Raw genomic sequence first — 23,396 nt, 5'->3', positions numbered from 1 at the left:
GTATATCAACAGATTGACAAACTGAACATAATCTGAACAATACCTTATCCCCCTCACTTCTACAAACAAATGTGCTGATTTAAGTTCCACTAACTGGTTTCTGTATGTAGTTTGTACCTATGTTTATAATCTGTATTTAATTTGTACGTAAGGTACAACACGTATAAGAACCTTTAAAGAGCTGGGAGTTCTTATTCATTCGTTTAAAAATGAAGTAGGATTCAACAGACATAAGAGAGCTGAAATGTAAATGATTATTCAAATGTTAGTGAATGGAACAACCTATTGTTAATGAATGCATTTATTTATAGTACTGAGAAGAAAGAGAAATCTAGAGTCATCTTTATTAAAATAAGAAAACGTTTAATGGTTCAGATGAGCAATTGAAGATCAAGTAACATGTATGGAAAAAAGGAATAGAAGCTTGTGGGGAACGTGCTTGGTGACAACTCCGCTGACGCAGTTTGAGAGCAGGAGTTGAAGGAGGGTGGTAATTAGAGGTGGTATACACCTCTGAATTCCTAAAGCACCACATAAGGTATCGTCAGTCTTACCTGCATTCCTCTGAAACACTGTCAAGGCTGTTCATATTCCTTTCCCCCAATGGGCTTGTATTTCAGTTGTTCCAGATCTCTCTGTCAAGATGAGCGGATATGTACGAGGGTCAAGTTTGTCAGGGCCATTCTTCAACCGATCATTGTGTTTCTGTTGAGTATTTCTTTTTGCCTGTCACATATAGCTTTTATATTACATTCCTTGTTGCTTCTTGCGTTTTTGAAATGAATGGAGTCTCTGATTAAAAGAATACATTTTTTTATAGGAAAAAGTGTTTTTCAGTCTGTGTTTAGATGCTTTTGGTTGTTTTGGTAATCTTTGTCTAGTAAGAGGTTTTCTGTTTGTTTGATTCCTGTCTCCTTCCTCTATTTATACTTCCTGTCAAGTTCCCCTCTCCTACCAGTGTTCTGCTAGATTTCCTCAATCCAGCTGAAGCTTCCAATTTCTTTTTCCTCTTCTTTTTTGCCCCTTCTTTTTGCATTACTCTAAGTTGAGAGCATTGTAGAAAATTCATCTTGGCATGAGAAGAGTTCAAAGTGTGGGCTTGAAAGAATAGAAGCTTCTTATTTATTGAAACTCATGTTTTCAACCGGGGGGGGGAAATAATGGGTGGAATAAATAATAATAATAAAAATAAAATAAATAGATGATAAAAAACGTGGAAAATTAATTTTTACCGTTTTTATTTCTTTGAACAGCAGGGTTAACAACTACTGATACTTTATTTTGAACTTTGAGACATTTCCAGCAAAGGCTAATGGGATGAGATTTTTCAATATTGTTCAGGAGAACTGATGAAGCCAACACATGGCCAAATGTGTCGTAGTAATTTCTTTTTTCCTTTTGTATGTTTTTATTCTGCAGGGAGGATATACTGTTGTTGAAACTCACCCTTTCAAGGTAGAGGTCAAAATCCCCATCTGTTTATCTGAGCAATGTGGACGCAAATCTGGGCTTTCACAAGGGAGTTGATAATATTTGTTCTCTCTTGCAGGACCAACATCATGTTTTCTGGTAGTGGACCTTAGTTACAAGTTAAGATATTCTGGTGACTAGGGAGACCTAAGTATTTCAAAGTTAACTTTCAGAAAGAGTTCATCTCGGTTATCTGTTATTGATGGTGTATCTTAACTGTGCCACAAATGCAGATGCACTCAGATGGCTCTGTATATGTCTGATCTTGGGCCAAGCACTTTTATTGGTGTTGTTAGCTCAATATTCAGTGAATTCAACTGTGCTATTCCTACGGACGGCCAGTTGGGGTTTGGAAGTTAAGAAGTCCAAACTAATAAACCATCCTAGACTTGCACTGACATCAAGAAGGCTAACTCAGAATCTCCTTATGTGTCTTGATACTGGTTGGCTTGTTTAGGATGGGCAGAGACTGTTTGCATTGTGCTGTGAAGTTTTGGGGTGGTGGGAGGAAGTACTGGACTTCTGGAATGTATAAGCTCTACTGTCTTGCAGTCCTGATTACATTGGGACTTAATTGTGGGGGCCCATGTGAATGTTTAGGGTTGGGTTAGGGTCCTATGCTGCATCTCTAAACTCTCTTGGAACTGATGGTAATACAAAGACAACCAAATGCAATAATCAGCTGGGATTCAAAAGAGTACGTTGTATCCAGCCAGATATCCATCTAATAAACTCAGACTTTCCCACTATATTATTTTCTCTGTCTTCCTTCTTTTACTTTAGTAGTCAAATATCCTTTATTGAAGAAGCGTTGTGGATCATACTTTAATTTTTGCACATGGTAATTGTATGGGAAGAAGGTAGACATATAAAGCTGTCCTGGTTTTGGCTGAGATAATTTTTTTTCATACTGGCTGGTATGGTGCTGTGTTGTGGATTTAGGAGAAAAATAATTCTGATGACACACGATGGTTTAGTTGTTGCAGAGCAGTGCTCTCACAGAGCCAAGGACTTGCCAGCCTCTCACCGGTACCGCCCTGCCAGCGCGGAGGCTGGGGTGCACCAGGACCTGGGAGGGGACAGAGCCAGCACAGCTGACCCAGACTGGCCGCAGGGATGTCACGTACCTTATGGCCTCGTGATGAGCAATAAAACTGGGGGAGTTGGCTGGGGGGACTGCAGCTTCTTGGGGTCTGGCTAGACATCATTCTGCAGGTGGTGAGCAATTGCACTGTGCATCACTTCTTTTGTTTATATATTTTTATTATTACGATTATTTATTTTCCCTTCCTGTTTTGTCCTATTAAACAGTCTTTATCTCATCCCAGGAGTTTTACCTTTTTCCCCTGTTTCTGTCCCCCATTCCCCTCAGTTTGTGGCTGTGTAGTGCTTAGCTGCCTGCTGGGTTAAACAACAACAAAAGCCATAGACATATAAAGACAGAATGTGGAGTAACTTGCTTCTTCCTTTGTGCCTCTTCATGAGTTGCAGTTCAGTTATTTATTTAATCATTGGTTTGTTGTCTTAGCTGTGATTGTTAGATCAGTCTCCAAGTTTCAGAAGATTAATTCTCTCTTCTTGGTTCAGGGGATAGTTAATCAAGCATCTACTTAAATAGCAAACTGAAGAATAAAATCCATATTGCTTTATCAGTTTAGGAGTAAACAGAGCATGTGTGTGCCTTACGGAGAGCTGTATAATCTTCCTTGTTAACCTCCTCACTATTTTTGCTTAAAGGAATTCAGCACTTTCCATACTACATTCCTTAAGCTTGGAATGTCTCGGCAGTTTGTTCTCAGTACCCTCATACTCCTCCAGTAGAAGAGGCTGGCTGCAGCGTATCTTTCTTAAAATGCTCTGTCATCTGAGATACAGCAACCTGTAAAGAAGGCAAAGAATTTTACCTGGGAGGTTTTTTTTTAAACGTGTTACTGTTTGGAGTAATAATGCATACTATTTGGTTATACTGAAGTTTCTAGGAGATCTTCTGAGGTAGTTGAAGCTGGTGAACCATTAAAAGGTGCTATTTCTTCCATGTGCTTTCTAGTTACAGGAGTTAAATATTGATAGAAGTGCTTGGAACAGAGCTGTAAACAAACTGTTGGATTTGTTAATTGCTTCATCCTGTTACTCTGTTTCTTTAGTTGCTACAGGTGCTTTTAGGGCAGATGAGACTTTATTTTCTGACATACAAATAGAGCAAAAAGCATACGTTGCACCTTCTTCGAGAAAATTTCCATGTTATTATATCATGAGAAATTGAAAAAAGGGTATGAGCATATTTCTGGTCACAGTAGTTTAATAGTTTAGGTCAATGCTTATCTAATCTCTATTTAAGAAAAAAAAAAGTTAACTAGAGACCATGGTGAGGTTAGCTATGGTAGAATCATTTATTTTTATGGTATTGTGTAGTTACCAAGAGTCAACAATGATTTTTCATAATGCTATCCTTTGGCAAAATGCTTAGATTGTAATGTAATCTCAGTGTCCTGTGGAGACTTAGAGTTTGTAGGTTTTTGCAGGTTCGTGTGAGGTTGCTAGCAAGCATGGATTGAAATGTGAGTGTTGCTGCCACTTAAACTAGTAATACTGCAGAGGTGCAAGAAGCTAAAAATCAAGATGATGAATGTGATTATTAAGCACGTGTGATTTATCTTTGTTTTCTCTTGTTAGTAACCATAACATTCTCAATATTTAGAAAGTAAATTCTCTTGCACTTAATCTTTTTTTTCTTTTTCTTGCAGTAAATATAGCCCTTGCCCTAGCAGCAAATGATTCGGTAGGTGAACATCTAATTATCTGCCTTAATGTTAAACAAATGTGTAAGTCATAAATAAAATGGTTACTGCTGGGGGCAGTCACATACATTAAATCAAAGTATTTATTCTGGCAGTTAATTTCTTTATTTGTTTTTATGGACTTCTGAGTTTATGTGAACTTGTTTATATTGTATCAGCATGATGAATGACTCAGCTCTCATCCTTCTTTGGGTTGGGTTTGGCTGTGCACTTTTCACTGTGTCTCTCTGATTTCAACTGCAATTCTGCAAGGATGCGTAGACGTACTAGAGGATGCTTGTGCAGGTTGGAGATGCATAATAGATAATTAAATTCTATCACTTCAGAGCACTGACTTGGAAAAAATATGAGTAACTGTTGGGTGTTGTCCAAAGCATTATTTGTAGCTGTGCAGATTTACTTTTCCAGGAGAAATTAATGTATAAAAATACTTTATATTTCAAGTGCTAAGGGGGGGGAAGGAGCTGTATATCTTCCCTGAAGATTGGAAATCCGTGTTTTCTGTAACAAAATATCATTGCTCAGTTTGGTATTGCAGAACTCAAAATGTTTATCTTCAGTCTAATTAACAGTGGGACCTATTTAATTTTAAAAAACAAGGGGTCTTCATTACATTCACCTGGTGCTTCCATTGTGTACATTGCCATATAAGTAAATTTAGAAGCAAGTTTTTTCTTGATTTCCTATGGAAGGGTGTATAAAACAAGTTTAGTACTCATAAAGTGTGAGTCCCCAAATAGCTAGTAAATACAAAATAAAAGTGTAGCCTTTAGAAGAGTATTCCACAAAGGTTTTCAGTGAAGCTTTTAATGTATGATGAAAGTTCAGATTTACTGATAATCTTATGCAAGGGCCAAGGAAGGTAAGTGAGGAAACATCTCATTCAGATGAGGTATTACTATCTAGGAATACATAATAAGCATGGCTTTGGAATCCCGTCACAGTCAACTTTAATGGGGAGTTATTTGGTTGAATTCTCAAATGACGTTTGGAAAGTACTTCATAGTTGATGTTGTGTAACATAGAAAACATTTACAAAGTGGTATAAAACAAGGTATTCTCAAGTACTTTGACCTGGTAAATGTAGCATCCTTTTCTTCTTGTGTTGTAAAAGATGAGTAAAATAAAAGAGGTAGGAGTGAAGTTTGCATGCATTCTGCACACTTCTTGTAGGAATTCGTAAAAGGTTTTTAAAAAATTTCCATAAAATCAATCATACTTGATAAGAAGTGTTAAAGCTGTTATATGAAATGTGTGCTGTTTGTAATGGCAGCTGATCCTGATATTTCACAGTTTTTAATTCTGTGTTTTAAATAGGCTTCTGGAGTAATTTGATTTTGGAGAAAAATCTGTCATCTTGAAAAGCAAAACTGCTTGAATGGTTCCTTCTAATTAACTTCCAGGCATGGCGTTTGCTGTAATACTTTTCCAAAATAAATGTGATCCTGCGAGCAGTTCTGTGCTGTGGCATGGTCACTGAGTAGCTCCATGGAAACCACGTCAACTAATTGCACATAACTGTTGGTACTGGCTAAAATACTTGTAAAGCATGTAAATAAGAGACCAGAGCCAGATAATTGAAGAGGTGGTTACTGGAGTTGTTTGGCAAATCAGGGACTGAGAAATAATTATAAATGAAATTGAGTCAAGAAAATTAAGTAAATACAAAATGCACTACTCACTTCTGATGTTAAGATTACATGGGGTGTGAGATTGGAGGCCAGAGTCTGCTGGATGTTAATCGATGAAAAGCAGATGAAAGTGCTGTGACTTGCATGAACTGATGGCCACAAGCTAACAAGGTGCTGCTCTTCATTTGTTCTTCATTGATGTAGTTACGAGATGCAAAACATGAAAGTAAGTTGAAGTGAAGGAACTCAATTTTTGTTTGTTTGTTTGTGCACGGATATTTTTTTATATAAAATGATGGCGTACACATGTTTGTGTTCAACCTTTGGGCTTGAATTTGCTGGTGTTTTCATTTGTGTGCTCCCATTGATTTCAATTCAGTAGTTTTGTGAGTTAAACTTGTGAAATGAGTATCTCTGGAACCTTGATCCAGACTGGGATTGTTCATTGCCCTCAGCTGTAGGGATCCCAGCAATGTTCAGTTTTGTTATAGTGAAATAAGTAAGGAGATTGTTTTCCAGAGTTCACTGATGCCTCCTGCTGAAGTTTATAGTGAATTTCTTTGACCTCAGATATGCAGCAGTGGCCTCTTCATTTTACTGTTAATAACTAATGATTGTGCATTGCCTTCCTGTGGTTTTCTTTCTCGTTATTACTGTCCTAAGTTCACCTGTTTCTTAGGAGATGGTAATGAGTGTGGTAGTAGATCAGGGCTTCAGCAGCAGCCTCCTGCAACTTCATTACAGTGCTTATGTCTCTTATAAGCAAAATACAGATTTATAGAAACTGATGCTTGAGCGTGATGTATCGTTTAAAGCAAAAAAGAGAGGACTTGAGCAGAAAGGTCACTATGACAATGAAGGTTTGTGCTTTGATTCCTTCATTAAATACAGTCTTTTTCTGTTACAAATTCAGTGTTTATAACTAGGTTTTCAAAGGGAGTAGTATATTGGACCTAAATGACTTTAAAAATATGTTGTCTTCTGATCTTTCAGGTGTCATTCTTCTAAGATTATACAGGTCACAGACTACTGAGAACAACTGTTTCTGGGGAGGGAGATCTGTGGAAGATGCTTTCAGAGGAGATTGGATTAGAGTAGATTCTTGCTGCTTTTAGTAACAGCTTTGACACCGTATTGTTGTTTGATAGTGTCATAAGCTGGAAACAGATTAACAATCAAAGCATGAAGGAATTTCTTGTCTTGTTGATGAAAGAAAGCTTCTTTCCATCGTCTCTTGAAAGTCTGCTTTATACAGCTTTAAAAAAAAAAAAGGGAACCACTGTTTCTATAAATAAGTAGCTGATTTTTTTTAACATGGAAGCTTTTTCAGCTATTACACTGGCAGTCCAAAGTATTAAGGAGTCGACAGAGCCTTGGATGTTGTCATTGGCCCAGTGTTTGTTGGCAGAGCCAGGATTAGAATTCAAGAGTTGGAGTCCTGCATGCTGGTGCTCAGGCTGCTTGGCACATTTTTACCCTTATGGTTTCAGAGTAAATAACTCTGAGACAGGATTTCATTTAGATACCTAGATACCATGTCCAAGTCAAAGTAGTATGTGTTGGGGATGGTTTTTTTCTTCTTTGATGCAAGGCCAGGAAGATGAGCAGGGCAACCTCTCATCCCTTTCTGGTTTGTTAGACTTCGGTGCCCTGGGTTACCTGTTGTGGATGGATTGGTTAAGATTTGTGTAAACTCTTGTGCCTGTACCAAGATCTATAAATCATACAGTTTTCTTCTTATGTTAAGAAATAACTTAGGTTTTGCTCTTGTGTCCTATTTTTAATTGCTTGCTTAGTTTGGTGGCAGATTTTTTTCATTCTTTTGATGTACCAGCAGTCATTTGCGCTCCCGTAGGAGCACTTGAGAAGAATTTTTGGGTTTTGTGCCAGGAGAAATCATATTCAGACTAGAATGACTATTTATGAAGGCTGCCTGGCCAGAGACGATTTATTATAGTAGAAACAAGTTGAATTAATAGATGCCAGCAATAATAGGATAGAGATTGCTTGTTTATGAACAGAGTATTTTAGTGAGCAAACACCAGCTGTACATGGCTAAGGATGGCACAAATCCAGTTGGGAGGCTGCATGCTTGTGCTGTCACTGCGAGGCAAGCTCCCTTGTCAGATTTCTTCTGACTCTCTTTTTCTTTCCAAGAAGATGTATGTTTCTTACTACAGGGTGACATGATTTTTGTGTTGTGAAGGACAGAGCAGCAAGCAGTAAAACCACATGGAACAGATCAGGAGGTAAGCGTAAGCAAATGGCTTCTGCCCGGAGCAGTTAGGGCAGGTGATGAGCGGCAAGCCTCACTTCTATGCCTGGTAGCCCAGCCCCGGGTCACAGGACAGGGTAGGAACAAAATGCGGAATGCCCCCAGGCCTCTTCCACATGCAGCCATTAGGCCATTATGTGTGGCCCTGAGGGAGAGGCCTGCGATGGCCCGGGATCCCCCTGGCTGCTGAGCAACATGGTGGGGTGGCCAGTGGTAGAGCGGGGCTCTGTGGCGTCCTGGGCCGATGGCAGTGGGGCAAGGGACTTCAAACTAACGTGTAGCTGTGAGGAGGGTCTTTGTGGGAATTGCTACCAGGATAATAAAATGATGTCAAAACATTAATCAAACAACACACATTGATTTCGAAATGGCTCAAAAGTGGGGAGGGGGAGCAAGTCTAGGATTTAGAGAATAATGGGCTCCATCACTGAATAATTGCAGCTGAAAAGAAAACTTTTGACCTGTTTTGTCTTCCTTCTATGCACCCTTCCTAATTGTTAGGGTTTGATTTCTAGGCATCTTCTAAGGCAGCCTTTGGTACTTAGAGAATCAGAAGGCTTTAATTGCTACAGAGAGGTGTTCAGGCTAATTTCTTAATGCTGAAAAGTGCCAATAAAGGTGGAGATGCCAGTGAGAATTGATTGGGGTTAACTGGTAATGACAGCTCAGCTTCTGGATCAGCTGAGAAAATGAGAGAATAAAACTTGAGAAATCTGACTGTTTTCAAATTAAAAAATGAGTAAAAGTTGTCTTAGACACGCACTTCTTAAAATGTTTCATTTTAATCAAATTACTGTGCTTAATTTGAGGGGCAAAAAAGTCTTTTGAAGTATTACGTAGAGTTAATTACCTTCATCCTGGGCCTTCGGTCACTGGAAGTCTAACAAAGTAGTTGGAGAGGCTGATGTGCAAGGTGGAGTGTGTTTACCATAACCACCTGGCATGCTGTGAGTGCAGTGAGATACCTCGTCAGGGATGTGGTAGTGTTTGGGACACGGTTGTGCATTTTTATCCATGATTTAAAAAATGGTGCTTTATGAAGTTTTCCCCCCCCCCCCAAATCAGATATATGATGTGTAAGGCCAAACAAAATTGAATTACTGGTACCTGATGATTGAGAAATCCAACTAGGAGCTACTGCAAGCTGTTGTAGAAAAAAATGCCAGAGAAGTTCTGTAGCTGACAGGAAGTTAGAAGATCTTCATATGAAGGAAAAAGGGCTTTTAAACCAGCAGAAGAATGGGTATTTAAAGCAAGTTTGCATTTCTGGGACAGATAGTGACAAAATTGTAGTTGGGTTTTATTGGCTTTAATCCAATTTACAGCTAGGCACATAAGTAGTGTTCAGCTGAAAGAGCTGGAGAATTAGGGATTAAAAGATGGCTATTCAATGTGTCAGTATGTCAAATGGTGAATCCAGGGCCTATCCTGGTTTTAAGTTCCCTTTTGTCCTATATGCTGCTGTTTGTAGTTTGGGATTAGCTTTAATTCTATAACCACATTAGAAGGGTAAATTGAGAGTCACTGGTTGAGGATTAAGAACACCAGCTTTAAAAATAGCTGGCACCATCACTTAGCAAAGCTGGAGTTGTTTGAAATGGGCTGTAGCTGCTGAATGTTGGGACTGCTGTGGGTGCACAGAATCGTTCCCACGCAGTACAACAGCAGCTCATTAACCTGTGTCTCCATCCCTTCCAGGCTGAACTCCAGGGAGTTCTGGTGGTCTGCAGGGTTTACTTCAAAGTAAAGTATCATCCACTCAAATCCAGTGGGGATGCATGTGCTTTACCAAGTATGGAAAAGAAATCTCGGAACAGATGAGCAAAAGTGAAATTAATGCTGTTTAAGAGTCTCTGGATGTTTAGCAGTAATGTAGGCTATGTTGATTAACAGCTATTTATAGCAGATCTTTGTAAGCTGATATTCTTTTTCCCCTTCATTGGCATGAAGTCTTTTATCAGGCTCGTTCCTCAATAAAGCAGTTGGTGACTTTGAAGAAATCAATGCATATCACTAGATTCTCGTCTGAACACAGAATTAGGTGCGGAGGGCTCATCTGTGATGCATGAATGGAACTGGTTGCATTTGGTTAAAAAGATAATCTGTTACTGGAAAATGTAATTGATTTCATAGTTCATATTACCTGAAAGATTTAAAAAACAAACTAAAACCCATACATGAATGAAGAATATGAGAGTAAGCGACTCTTCAGTGTAAGCTAAAATAGTTTATAGGAGGAGGGATACGAAGCAGTTTATCATCAATATGTACCTACATCTGTACAAGGACCATATATAGTAAAAGTCACCTGCCTACGAGAACAAACATAACAGCAGTTGAGCAATTTTGTATCTGCGTACAGAAAAGCAAAGGAGGCAAAATTTATTTCTTAAAGACCTTGTGCCATTATATAGAGGGACTACGTTCTAATATGGCCCTCAGCAACTGCTTTTTTTCTGGCCCTAAAGGATTTAACCCAACAACGTCCAGAGCTTTAAACCAGTTTATTTAGGATACAGTAGTACCGCAAATCTCTATCACTTGCAGTGTCCAAGTGGAAAGGCTAAATTGAATTTTAATTATGTTGGCAATCTTGCTGGGGACAAGAAGCAAAAGGAAGGACTCTTTTTAATAAAGGTAAAATATGCCTGTAAATTGTGCGCTGCACAGTATGACGCTGTAAGACTTTAATCTCTCAGTGATATATGCAAGATATCTTCTTTATCTATTGATGGAGCAGTTAGTTTTCTTATAAATACAGAATCTGTGCCTGATGACTGAAAACCTTGTTAGTGTAGATAAAACAAGTTTCTAAATTAGAACAAAACTTCAGAAAATTTGAGCTGGGGTAAGAAATGCAGTGATTGTATAGATCTTGTGCTGAATATTTGTCAGAAATCTTCAGGGAGGTCTAATTGGGCGAATGAGTTGGGAAGATTAATGTCAGTGAAGTAAATATGGTGACATAGCCAATGATGTAAAAGCAGATGATGAAGGTGAGTTGTAGTTCTTTACCACAGTCCTTTACTCTCTTTCTTTTTTTGCTGTCTTGAGCTGACCCATGATCTGATGAGACCTGAAATATTGGTGCCAGCTTTCATGAAAGAACAAATCCTAGCAGTAGTTAGCCTGTGCTAGAGATCATTGAACTAGAAAGGGAAAACAACCTTAGAAGTACTGATAACAAGCTGTATGTGAACATCTGTCAGTGTTTAAATATACTTTTTGCTGAATATACCAGGAGATTAGTTCTGCGTTTGCATGTGGCAAGAAAATATATATATTTTTTAAATGTTGTGTTCTCACTGGCTGATGTAATATTTGTAAGTATGTTACTCAGTATGAAGAGTTTCTATAATTCTGCCTGTGTTAGTTCAGTATATTTTTTTCTAAGTAGCTTGCCATATGTCAGAGACTTAAAGTGCATGATTAAAACATATGGGAATGGTTACACTGTCAGTTTTATCTTCAGAGCTTAAACTGTTTTAAGTGTGCAGGTAGGTAACAAAAAAATACAGGTCTCTAGGAGGTATTTTCTGAAGTGCGGTAAACTTAAAGATTGAGTCAGCCTTTCTCCACAGCTGGGCAGGTGGGAGGAAATGGGCAGTGGTGAACCGGAGAACAGCAGTTCTCAACTGGTTATGGCTATGCCAGCTGGAGGGAGGGAATGTTATTTGTTAATAGAGCAGGACAGAAATACTTCTATAAGCAGAAAGTAGAGCTGTAAGAAGAAAATGGTGAAGATGTACTACCTGCCTCCTTTTCCTGCAGAATGGTTTAAGTCATGCGTTTAGATTTAACTTCAGTCAGCATGAGAAGTAGCTCGTATTGGTAGTTAAATTGACAGTTTCATGTGGTAGCATCCAGCTGTATACCAAAGTTCCTTGAGGAATTTAAAGCATTGTGTAAATGCGGAAAGAGATGATCTGGACCTGTCTTAGAAGGTAGATGCCCTAATGCTTTTCCGAGATAATTAAATGTTGAAAATAGGGGTGGTAATGGTATTCTAGGGATGCTTATGTGCTGCAGATGAAGTGATGTTTGAGGGAAACAAAACTCAAAACCTTAGCTTATTAGGCCAATGCTTTCTTCTAAGCTGCTACTTTTAGGTGATGTGAACTTTTTCTTACGTAACCTGTGGGATTGCTCAGTGAAGAAAAACCTACCATAGGCTATCTTTAGTGATGATCTGCAAGTGATTTAACAAGACTTTCTGGAAAGCTTTCTTCTGTCAGCCTGTGGAAAGCACCCTGCTTGCAGGAACGCTCATGCCTGCATTAACGTGAGCTGTAGAAACTGGAGAATCCGTGAATTCCTCTTCTTTGAAGACGACAGTTTTCTTGAACTATATCCAAGAACAAAAGTAGTGCATCTCGGAGACAGGCGTCTTGCCTGCTTTTGAGGAAGTGTTTAGACTTTTTTTTTTTTGAGAACTGTCAGGTTTGCTTTGTTAGGTTGAAACAAGGTCAGCTTTGTAATTTGACATACTAACTGTATTTGCAAAGTTCTCCTAGGTAATTGAGGGATTTTTTTTCCAGTGTGCGTATATTTATTTTTAATTTCAGGAAATTTGATACATTAATAGACAGACGTGATGTCTGTTGTGCAGACTCCCAGGAATAAGTGGCTGGTGGTGGTGAAGGTCTGCCTACGCACAGGAGGTCACAAAGTCAATCTAATTAATTTAGTTTTTCCTAAATCTTAATTCCCTTCAGGCTGAAGACAGAATTGTAGTGAGGAGTAAGGCTGTTGCAGGTAGTCAGTGGGTATTGATGATCCTTGTTAGGGTTGGAGGGGAACCCTCAAAAAGTTGAAGGAAAGAATGTCAGTCAGGTTTAAAACATTATGTAGGTTTTTCTGCAAATATTTACTTTAATTTGAGATGTAATTAGGTGGCACAGCCCTTAGATGATGTTTTGATGAGTTCGATTAGCTGCTGACAAAGATAAAGGGACTGAGTCATGAATCTTTCTAATCTTTTAAAATATGCGTTTTGTACAAGAACAAAGAAGCCCTAATATTCTTTTTGATGTCTTTGAAATCTAACCTAAAATGGGTCTTTTCAATCTTTCTAAAATTGCAGCTTTCATACAGTAGGCAAGAGGTAGAATAATTTGTCAAAGTAATTCCTGCACTTTGTTGTAATAGCTTTCACAGAATGTTATCAAGTAAGAAGCATTAAAAATCTAAATGAAATAATCCATTTAATTATGTATGCTTTGCTCTGTTTAATAAAAAAAAGTATATTGAATAACTAAACCCGAATTAAATTGTTGTTTTTTGTGGTGAAATCTTATGTTTTTTAAAAATACATTATAGATCACATACAGTAAAGTATTTTTTACTTCTCAGCTGTAGAACTGAAGATAAATTTGACTTATATTAGGTAAATCTGACACATTAAATTGATCAGCTGTTAAGGGTGTCTTAAGGGTTCACTATCAACTGTTTAAATAAAAGATAAGTAGGAAACACCTGCTAAATCACATTATTTCTTTTGTAGTAAATAGGGTCAGATTTGCTTCTCAAGTGTCTGCTTGTATGAGATAGTTAAGTGAAATTTAGATATATTTAGTAGTAGGGGCCTGAACTAGTTTTTTAATCCAGGCATATTTTTGCTTTAAAAAACAAACTGAACAAACTGATGCAGAGGAATATGCTTGTTTAGACATCCTCTTCAAGGGTAAGGATGCTGTGGACCTGCATTAAAAGCCTCTTAAAGCTCCTCTTCTTCTAACCACAAGCTTAATAGTTACTACTGAGCCTTTATCTTTCTCTGCATCTTTCCCATCAAAGTCACGATAACAAAATGGCTTAATGTGATACTGAATTATGAAATCTTTATTCAAAAAATGGAGCACACACTTTGAAACGTTAATAGTGAAAGTGTGACTCAGCATTGTTGGAAAAGCTCCCATTGCCTTATTAACCTTTCAAACGAGCCCTTAGACATACTTGCTTGCAATTATGCAAAATGTTGAATACGGTTAACTTTTTATATTTGAGAAGCTTGACGTTCAGTTCTTAAGAGCTTGTTCTTTATTACTTAGTTTACAGAACTTGGTAATTGGTAGCTTGTCTTGCCATCTGTAGGAAAAATATTTTAATTTTCACCAAATATGTGTGCATGTACTTTTTTAAAAAAAAAAAAAAAGAAAACATCTTGAAAGTCTAGACTGCATAGCTGAAATAACTTTTATTTGAAGTTTATTGCATGGTGTACCATATGTAGTTAAATAAACCCATATTTTTAGCATTCCTTTGTGTAAATGCATTTGATTCAAGTGTTATACCTGCTTAATTGCCTTCATAGACTTGCATTTTGATATTTTGATGCCTGCCAAAGTTTACTATGGCTTCTTAAAGATCAATACATTTTATTGTTTTCACATTCCTTATACAGTCACTAACTATATTCCAATCTCAATATATATTTATGAACATTGATAGTTTTTCTTTTACAATGAAATTTGATACCCTTAAAAACCTTCTATTCCTCTTTAAAGGTACATTGAATAGAGAGAATGTTGGTTATAGCGTTCCTTAATATATGGTCTGTGGTCTTCATGGTAAGTCAGAAAATGTGTGCAAGTGAGGATTTGAGAATCTAGATTTTGTGACCTCTGGTAAAACATGTAGAGACGTTATCTTTCATGCATCAATTGCAAATTAGGCAGGAAGGAAATGGTGATAACTTATGTCTGAAGTCAAGATCATATTTTTATTTCTGTGGGCAGTTTTAAGGTTTTGTTTATAAAGGAAGACAGACATTTTGACAAATACTTTTTATTTGGTCCTTATACAGACAAAAGAAGTTGGTTTGCTTGATGCAGACATATACGGGCCTTCAATTCCAAAGATGATGAACCTTAAAGGAAACCCAGAATTAACACCAAGTAAGTGTGATTTTTTTCTTGTTGCTTTCTTGTTCAGAAATAAGCATATATGTGCTTCCTTGGCATGGCACAGAAGGGGTGCAAACAAAAGATGAAAATGTACTGTATTCATTTTTTTAAATTTTTGTTAGTGAGATTGCTTTCAAATGTATTTCATTGTATTTGAAATGTATTTCAAATGTATTTAGTTCGTACAGCTAAGAGCATACTTGTGGTCTTTGTTCATGTTGGTCCACAGGCTTTGAGATTCTCGTGGATTATTACTGAAAAGACTGGAAAAGGTAACCAGGGAAGAAAGGATATTGTCAGTAGGTTTAGACTTGGAGACAGTGGGATTTTGATCCCATTGTAGAACGTATTTTGGTTTTGTTTTGTTATGTTGGAGTAGTAGGCAGGGGGGGAGACTAGGAAACGAGAGAGACCATTACAGTAGTTTGTACTGTAATGACTTTTCAAAATGTCATTGAAATGGTTGCCTTTGGTCTCTCTCTCTCTCTCTCTCTCTAGTCAAATACTCTGGGCCACTTGATTCTGTTTTTTTATCTCAAGTTGTGAGTTTAGAAAAACAGTCATGGTGACTACCAGAAAGTCAAGACAGTAGACAGAACTACTGATTTTCCTTCTGTTCCTTCCCTTCTGTTGGGAAGGATTCTGGTCTGAGGAAAAGCCGATTCAGGCAGGAGAGTCTAGAGAGAAGTAAGGAAGATGTAAAGTAGAAAGGCTGCATCAAGTCTGTTCACCTTTCAGAAACATAACTTCGACTTTGGCCAAATGAGAGTGGAATTGAAGAACAGCTTTATCCTACTAACCTCTGAGACGATAGGATTTTAGTGCTATGTTTTGCTCTTCTGAAAAATTTAGATGCAGTAAATTTAGGATTACTGTCTCCTTATGTTTCCGCACTTTAGTCTGGAGAAAGAAGTAGTAATGCATTTCTATATACAGATACACTGCAGGTGGACAAGAAGATGTATGCTTGTACAAGTGACTGTCCATTTGAGTACTTTTAAGTACCTGGCTTCTAAATATAGAAATCATTTAGATACTTTCACAGAGGGGAAGAGATTACTTGGTTCTGTTTGTTGGGCTTCTGATTTAGTTTTTGAAGGTAAAGGCTAACTCCATTGTATGATAAATAACTGAAGCCTTTCATGTATCATCAGTACAGTTTGACTTCCTGATACAAACTGAAGTATTCTTGCGTTCTCCTGTAATTCAGGACCTGCTGAGTGTGTGTCTCATAGGCTCTGTTCTCCTGTAAAATATATATATATGTGTGTGTGTGTGTGTGTATTTGCCATGAATTCCGCATTTGGAATGCATTATGCGATACGAGCACAAGGGACTATGTTGCAATGTCCACCGTATCTCTTGTTTTCCTTTTTATATGATGTAGATTATATATTGTTAACAGATGTTACTGACTTTTTCCTTTCCAAAGATGATCATGTAAAAGGTTACTTCTCCATCTTTTTTTCCTCACTGCTAGAAAATGGTCAGATAGCTTTGAAATTCTTACAAATCTTGCCATGTGTTTTATTAACCCACAGCCAATTTAAATCTATATCGTGAGCCCCAAATAAAGAGGAAGTTGCCCAGTCTATTTCTTGGGGTCATAACATTAAATTTGCTAAGAATGTAAGGACTTAAAGTATATTCATTTAGGTATTAGGATGGATCAATGTTGTGATATATAAACTTTGGTGTCTGCAGATACTTCGAGGATACGGCTGAAAATTAACTGTAAGCTTTTGTCTTGGCATGTTTTGTGGGCTATGAAAAACACAGCATTCAGTGGAACAGAAATTGGAGCATTTCCCTGAGTTGAAATTGCTTCTGTTGGCCTGTAAACACATTTTGATTGCAAACATACATTCTTTCTGCCTCTGTATGGAATGTACAAGGAAATAATACCAGGATTTAAGAACATGCCTCATTTTTAAGCGACAGAACATGGATTAGCGTATTTCAAAAGGGTGACATATAACACAAGTCTACTGAGAAAATGATGTAACAATTCAGTATGAATGGTAAGGGGGTAGAATTTCTATTTCAGGAATTCTGTTTACTTTTCAGTGCAGTTTAACTCTGGAGTTGATGAAGCTGTGGAGTAGCAACGATGACGGTGCTGACATTAAGATGATTTGGTTGTGAAAATAGGATACTGGAAGGTATAGGAAACTTTAATTGTAAACTTCAAGGATTTCTTTATTCTAGTGAGTAGCAACGATAAGATATGCTTGCAAAAAAAGGATCAGTTGTATGGGTGTGTGTGCACGTACATACTTTTCTATTTACATCTATGTATATATTATTTATGACTTTTGATGAAGTTTGGCCTTATTTTTCCTATTTCTTATTAGATAATTATCTTTATTTTCAAGAATAAAACTCTGAACAATTCTTGTTTTGTAGACTATGAGGAAAAACAGTTCTACACATTAAAGATTTGTATTAACAGTGTTAACGTTATCAGTAAGTCAATTAAAAACGTTTTAGGAGCATGGCAGTCAACAATTGTGTTTAAAGACTATTTCTGTCCACAACACAAGGCCTGGAGGTGAAAATGATGAGTAGCAGCGTTCTTTGTTACTGAATCTCTGCAGTAATTCTAGGAGGTTCTGATCACTCTTGCACTCAGATTTCTATTTATTTTTCCCCTCACATGTAGCAGTCCAAAAGGGATTAGGGATGCTTGTCACCATACAGAATAAATCTGCAGCAATTATTGCATTTGAATAAAGACTATTATAGTCGCACTATAATTTAAATCTGGAGTTTATCCAAGTTCATCCAGTTCCAACCCCCCTGCCCTGGGCAGGGACACCACCTGCCAGACCATATTGCTCAGAGCCCCGTCCAGCCTGGCCTTGAACACTTCCAGGGATGGGGCATCCACAGCTTCTGTGGGCAACCTGTTCCAGTGCCTCACCACCCTAAAGAATTTCTTCCTATATATAATCTAAACCTACCTTCTTGTAGTTTAAAGCCATTACCCCTTGTTCTACCATTATACTCCCTAACAAGAAGTCCCGCCCCAGCTTTCCTGCAGGCCCCCTTTAGGCACTGGAAGGCTGCTGTAAAGTCTCCCTGGAGCGTTCTCCAGGCTGAACAACCCCCAACTCCCTCAGCCTGTCTTCACAAAAGAGGTGCTCCAGCCCCTTGATCTTCTTCGTGGCCCTCCTCTGGGTTCATTACAACAGGTCCATGTCCTTGTTATGCTGTGGGTCCCAGAGCTGAACTCAGTACTCCAGGTGGGGTCTCACAAGAGCAGAGGGGGAGAATCCCTTCCCTCATCCTGCTGGCCACATGTCTTTTTATGCAGCCCAGGATATGGTTGGCTTTCTGGTCTGCAAGCACACATTGCCAGCTCATGTTGAGCTTCTCATCCAGCAACACCCCCAGGTCCTTCTCCTCAGGGCTGCTCTCAGTCCGTTCTCTGCTCAGCCTGTACTTGTGTTTGGGATTATCCTGGCCCAGATGCAGGACCATGAACTTGACCTTGTTGAACCTCATGAGGTTCGCACAGGTCCACCTCTCAAGCCTGACCACATCCCTCTGGACGGCATCCCTTCCCTCCAGTGTGTTGACTGCACTACACATTTTGGTGTCATTGGCAAGCTTGCTGAGGGTGCATTCGATCCCACTGCCTGTCACCGACCAAGATGTTATGAGTGCATTCCAGGAACCTCCTGGCTTGCCTATGTCTCGTTGCACCGTCCCTTCAGTGGATATCGGGGTGGTTGAAGTCCCCCATGAGGAACAGGGCTGGTTAACATGAGGCTCTCCTGTCTGTCTATGGAGGGTCTCATCTTGGGCTTCCTGGTCAAGTGTCCTGTAGCAGGCTCCCCCTGTAATGTCCCTGCCCTCTATTTCATCCTGACCCATAAGCTCTCAGTTGGCTCCTCATCCACCCCAGGTGGAGCTCTGTGCGCTCCAGGTGATCATTGACAGAGAGGGTGATGAATGCAGTTCAAAATGAGTTAGGAGTTTCCAGTGAGGAGAGAGTCTGTATAAATGGAAGGTACTCCATTACCTTAATCTTGCAGACTTGAGTACATTGGAGAAAGTCTGCTAGCACTTAATAGGGTATCATTCAAATTACTTTTACTAAATGGTCAGGGAAATCCTGGTTAATAAGTTGATGACTGACCAATGGAGGATTATCTAACTATGGAATAAATACTAACATCAGCTACAATATATACACAGATCAATATTTCTAACACAAGTAATGAAAGCATTGCTTCTGCTTTTTCCCCAAATAGTGTACTTAAAAGCTGTTTTCTGGCTTAGTGGACTGAGAAGGTTGTTTTCTTTCTTTACCATTTAAACTACTTGGCAGAAAGTAAAAGCTGTCATACAGCTGCAAGGATGTTGCCCTTTTGCCGGATAAATATAACATTTCTTCACTTAAATGATTATGAAGATTTTGGTGGGCTTTTTTATTTATGGCAGTTGAGTGCTCTTTTAATACTTCGAAGCTTAGTTGCCATTCTGTGATGCTTTCAGTGTCCTTTTTATTTCTTAGTTAAGTAGTATATTGAAAAGATCACTACTAGACATCTGTTTTCAAACTTTGGTATTGAAAAGTAATTCCTGAGAGAATGAAATTAGTGGGTGTGTCGCAGCCCTACTGAAGCTAGTAATATTACAGGAGCTACAGCAATGCAATTACTGATAAAATTCTAAAATCAGGAACAGGTGTTCACATTTTTTTTTCCCTGGGATACATTTACGTATCTACTGCTCTTCAGTTTAATAGCAGAATCTCAAACAGAAAGTGATGGTTGAAAATACGCTCTGTAGTTGCTGTTTAAAGATGTCTACATGAAATAGTCTTATCAAGGGATCTGGGAATCCATTTTTGGGTTATTTTCCCTAGGCAGATAATGTTACATTGATAGTGTAGTTGTTCAGGTGACCATGAAGTTTCCCAGTTATATGTGAGAGATTAATTTTAAAGATAGAACTTGTGTTCACCACCATTAGTTGTCTATGCGCTAGTTGTCTTTATGCTTTACCAGTGGAACCTCGTCATGATTAATTCAAATAAAAACTAAATTTGATTGCCTCAAAAAACACATTTTGTTATTGCTACTGCCTCTTGATTTGTGAACAAGTTATTTTTAAATAGTACGTAGTTTAATGTTTTGCATTATTGATTCTATGTTGAAAGTAGACTGAATTGAAAGCTCGTGTTTTACTTCTGGTGCTGTCTTGCCACAGTTTATGTAGGTGGCTGAAGGAGAGCAGTCACACCTCAGATTCGTTGGGCCACGAAGCCATGCAGTTCTGTTTTTGCAGATCTGAAGTCAGGGCCAGACCCTCTTTGGGTTTATCAGGGGACTTTGTTAGAATGGGACTTCTTTTTTTCAAAGTACATTCAACATCCCTATTTTTTTTAATCTTATTTTTCCCTTCAGCAGACAAACTTCACATCCTCTCTGATTCTTGTACCTGTTTGTTGTCCTTAGGCTGGCAAGCCTAGTCTGCCCTTTTAACTTGCTCTCCTTTAGCTCCCTGAAGCATTTGCTATTTGCACCATCCTTATTCATGATATTTAGTTGAAGACTAAGCAGACATGTCTGGGCTGCAAAAACTGTTTGTGTTGATTTCATTATAGAAGAGGGTCAGCTGCAGTCAGTGGCATTGCTGATTGAAAATCCATGCGCTGGTGAGAAGACTGGTTTGAGGTCGACGTCTTTTCTTATTATCCCAAAAAGCCATCTGATACTCTTAGGCAAGCATGTATTGAGAATAGACTGTCTATGTTATGCAAAAATGGTAAAATGGTTAAAAAAAAAAAAAAAAAGGCATAGTAAAAAATCTCTTTTTGTTTGAGAGCCAAATTCAGGTAGCTGTTACAGTGAAAACAAAAAAGTGAGAAAACATAGCAATGGTGTACAGGTATTGCAGCCTACAATAAGTAAAATAATTTTAAATAAAAACGAAAGATGTGTTCACAGGAAATGGGCTTTCTTAGGATCATCCCAAGCAGTTCTGCAGTGGCTCACTGCCCAAGTACCTGGTTATGTTTTTGGCTTCTAGGACACTTGTTGTTGTTGTTGTTCTTGTTCCCCGTTAAGGACTGGTAAGTTCCAAAAACTCCAGCTGAAACCACTGGCATTATAGGTACACAGACACTTTGAAAATCCGTTTCAAAGAGTCTTGAAGACAAAATAGTAATTCGGAATGTTGTAGTTAGTTGTATTTCTATTTCGGAGGCTCTTTCATATGTCATGAGGTAGTTGAAAATGAGAAGAATATTTAAGTGTTAAATTATTTATTCTGGACCTTGACTATTGCCCTCAAACCTGTAACAATTAACCTTGAACTTGATTAACTTGGAAATTTTTGATGTCACTTGTAGAAAAAAAAAAGGTGACCTTTACTTGGGGGAAAGGAAGTGGATAAGGAGTGGCAATCTGATCAAGGAGTGAAAAGGAATTAAAAGTGTGTTGGGGATCAGTATGGAAAAAAGACTGTTTTAACTACAATGAAGACATCTATTGCTTTTGAATCTCTATTTTTACATTTCTTTTTCTTCTATCTTTTAAGTAGATTATAAGTTTGGCAAAAAAAGCTAGCTTTCTCTTAAAATTTTATCTGGTTTCACTAGGTATTTTGAAATCACATATCTACATAGTAATCATACCATATTGTGTTAGATTTATAGTCCTGAAAGACTCAAGACTGCCTGTGTGGTTTGAGATGACACCAACCCTGCAATGGATTGTTTATAAGCACATATTTGTTAGCTGCTGTTTAAAAAATAAGAAAAAAAACAATTAATGTGGTTAACTTATTAAGATTTTATTTTTCATTGTTGAACAACTCATACTTAAAATTCAAAAAACAAGTAAGATGATAAGGTGGGAAACGTAGTACGTAGTAAGTAAAATTTTTTCTGAGAGCAGCCCTTTTGGATAAGGGGCAAATCAAATTTTACTAAATGCTATTGCGACAAATTACTGAAACACAACTAGAAGCAAATGCATGTCAACGTGTCAGGTACTTGAAAGCAGAGTATTTTACTCTTCATATTGTAAATCCTGTCATATGGTAATTATAAATGTTTTGATATGGATTATGACAATATTACAAGGTTTACTATTGAAGATGTAAATGGTTCATCAGGTTCAACTTTTATACAAATTGGAACCAAGTTGCAAAATGGTTTTATTGTAGTAAAATGATAAACATGCATTTAATTGTTTGTATGTAAACAAAAGAAAGATTCATTTTCCTTTTTGTACACTGAACATATTTACCTGTTTGCTTATTTCAGAGGAATAAATGTTTCCATCCCTCTTATCTACTTGAAGTGTAATTAAAGAACTGTAACTAATTCTGAACTTTCTCAGTATTTTCATCTAGCAATTTCACTTTCATGCTTTATCTCTGTGGTTTTCTTGCTGTATTTTCCATCTTTCCTCCCCTTCTCCACAGTATAACTGAGTGCTTATTCAGGAGAAAGAACAAAACTGAATACATCAAAAATAGAAAAAATCTATTTTAATCCTTTGCCTATAGTGACAAGAGGCTAAAAGTGACAATAAAAGTTTAAAAGCTAACATCTCTTTCCCTTGCTTTAGTTGATAGTCTTGTAAAGAATCCTGAGCTTCATTTTACAAATGGTGAAATAGGAATAAAATCACAAAAGGATGTATGGAGGTGATTCATGAGAAACGCAAAGGGGAATATTTAATATACAAACAACACTTGTTTGTTTGCCTTAAATGGAGAGTTAACAAGTTTACTGTAGTTTTCATCTGTCATTAGCATCCAGCAGCTTCAACAGTTACTGAAATTATATATAATCATTTGAACAGTTTACTTGTTTTATTTTCATTGACACTTTCTTTTTTTTGTCTTGATTACAGTATATAACCTAAAAAGGCTGAACAGACTCAGATATATTGAGTTCCATGTTTTTTCTTGGAAAGCAGTGGAAGACCCTGGTTAACTGCAGGGTTTTTTTGAAGTTAGATCTTGAACTGAAGGGAGTGTGTGGGGAATGTCTGCCCCTTGGGTTCTTGGTACTCCGTGTTGTGTCTGGAGTTACTATTGTCCTGTGTTACATGACTGACTTGGGCGATCCTCCTTTCACAGGAGCATCCGAAGCAAGGCCGTGCTTCACATAACTTGCCTGATAAACACTTAAAACTAATCCTGTGCTTTTATTCCAAACCTAACAAGCCAATGATGCTTAAAAATGTAACAAGGATATGAGTAAATCCCTGTGCTGTTTGCTTTTGCCAGGCGCACTTTTGATGTATGATCTTCCAGCAAGCAATTAGACCTTTTGCTTTTGGGTAGGACT

General features: G+C 37.8%; 1 protein-coding gene across 11 annotated transcripts in view; it reads left to right on the top strand.

The window, feature by feature from the left end:
• NUBPL (NUBP iron-sulfur cluster assembly factor, mitochondrial) overlaps nucleotides 1-23,396 on the top strand; it is a 103,173-nt gene that overhangs the window by 15,876 nt on the left and 63,901 nt on the right. For all 11 annotated transcript variants that reach the window (XM_050710840.1, XM_050710841.1, XM_035552105.2 and 8 more), the window contains 2 exons: nucleotides 4,215-4,249; nucleotides 14,980-15,070. In XM_050710840.1, the coding sequence (XP_050566797.1) occupies nucleotides 4,215-4,249; nucleotides 14,980-15,070 (126 nt within the window). The remainder of the gene's footprint in view (nucleotides 1-4,214; nucleotides 4,250-14,979; nucleotides 15,071-23,396) is intronic.

Source organism: Cygnus atratus, chromosome 5 (assembly GCF_013377495.2).
Source record: "Cygnus atratus isolate AKBS03 ecotype Queensland, Australia chromosome 5, CAtr_DNAZoo_HiC_assembly, whole genome shotgun sequence".
Taxonomy (NCBI): domain Eukaryota; kingdom Metazoa; phylum Chordata; class Aves; order Anseriformes; family Anatidae; genus Cygnus; species Cygnus atratus.
Note: the sequence above shows the minus strand (reverse complement) of the source record. Positions and strands in the feature narration are given on the sequence as shown.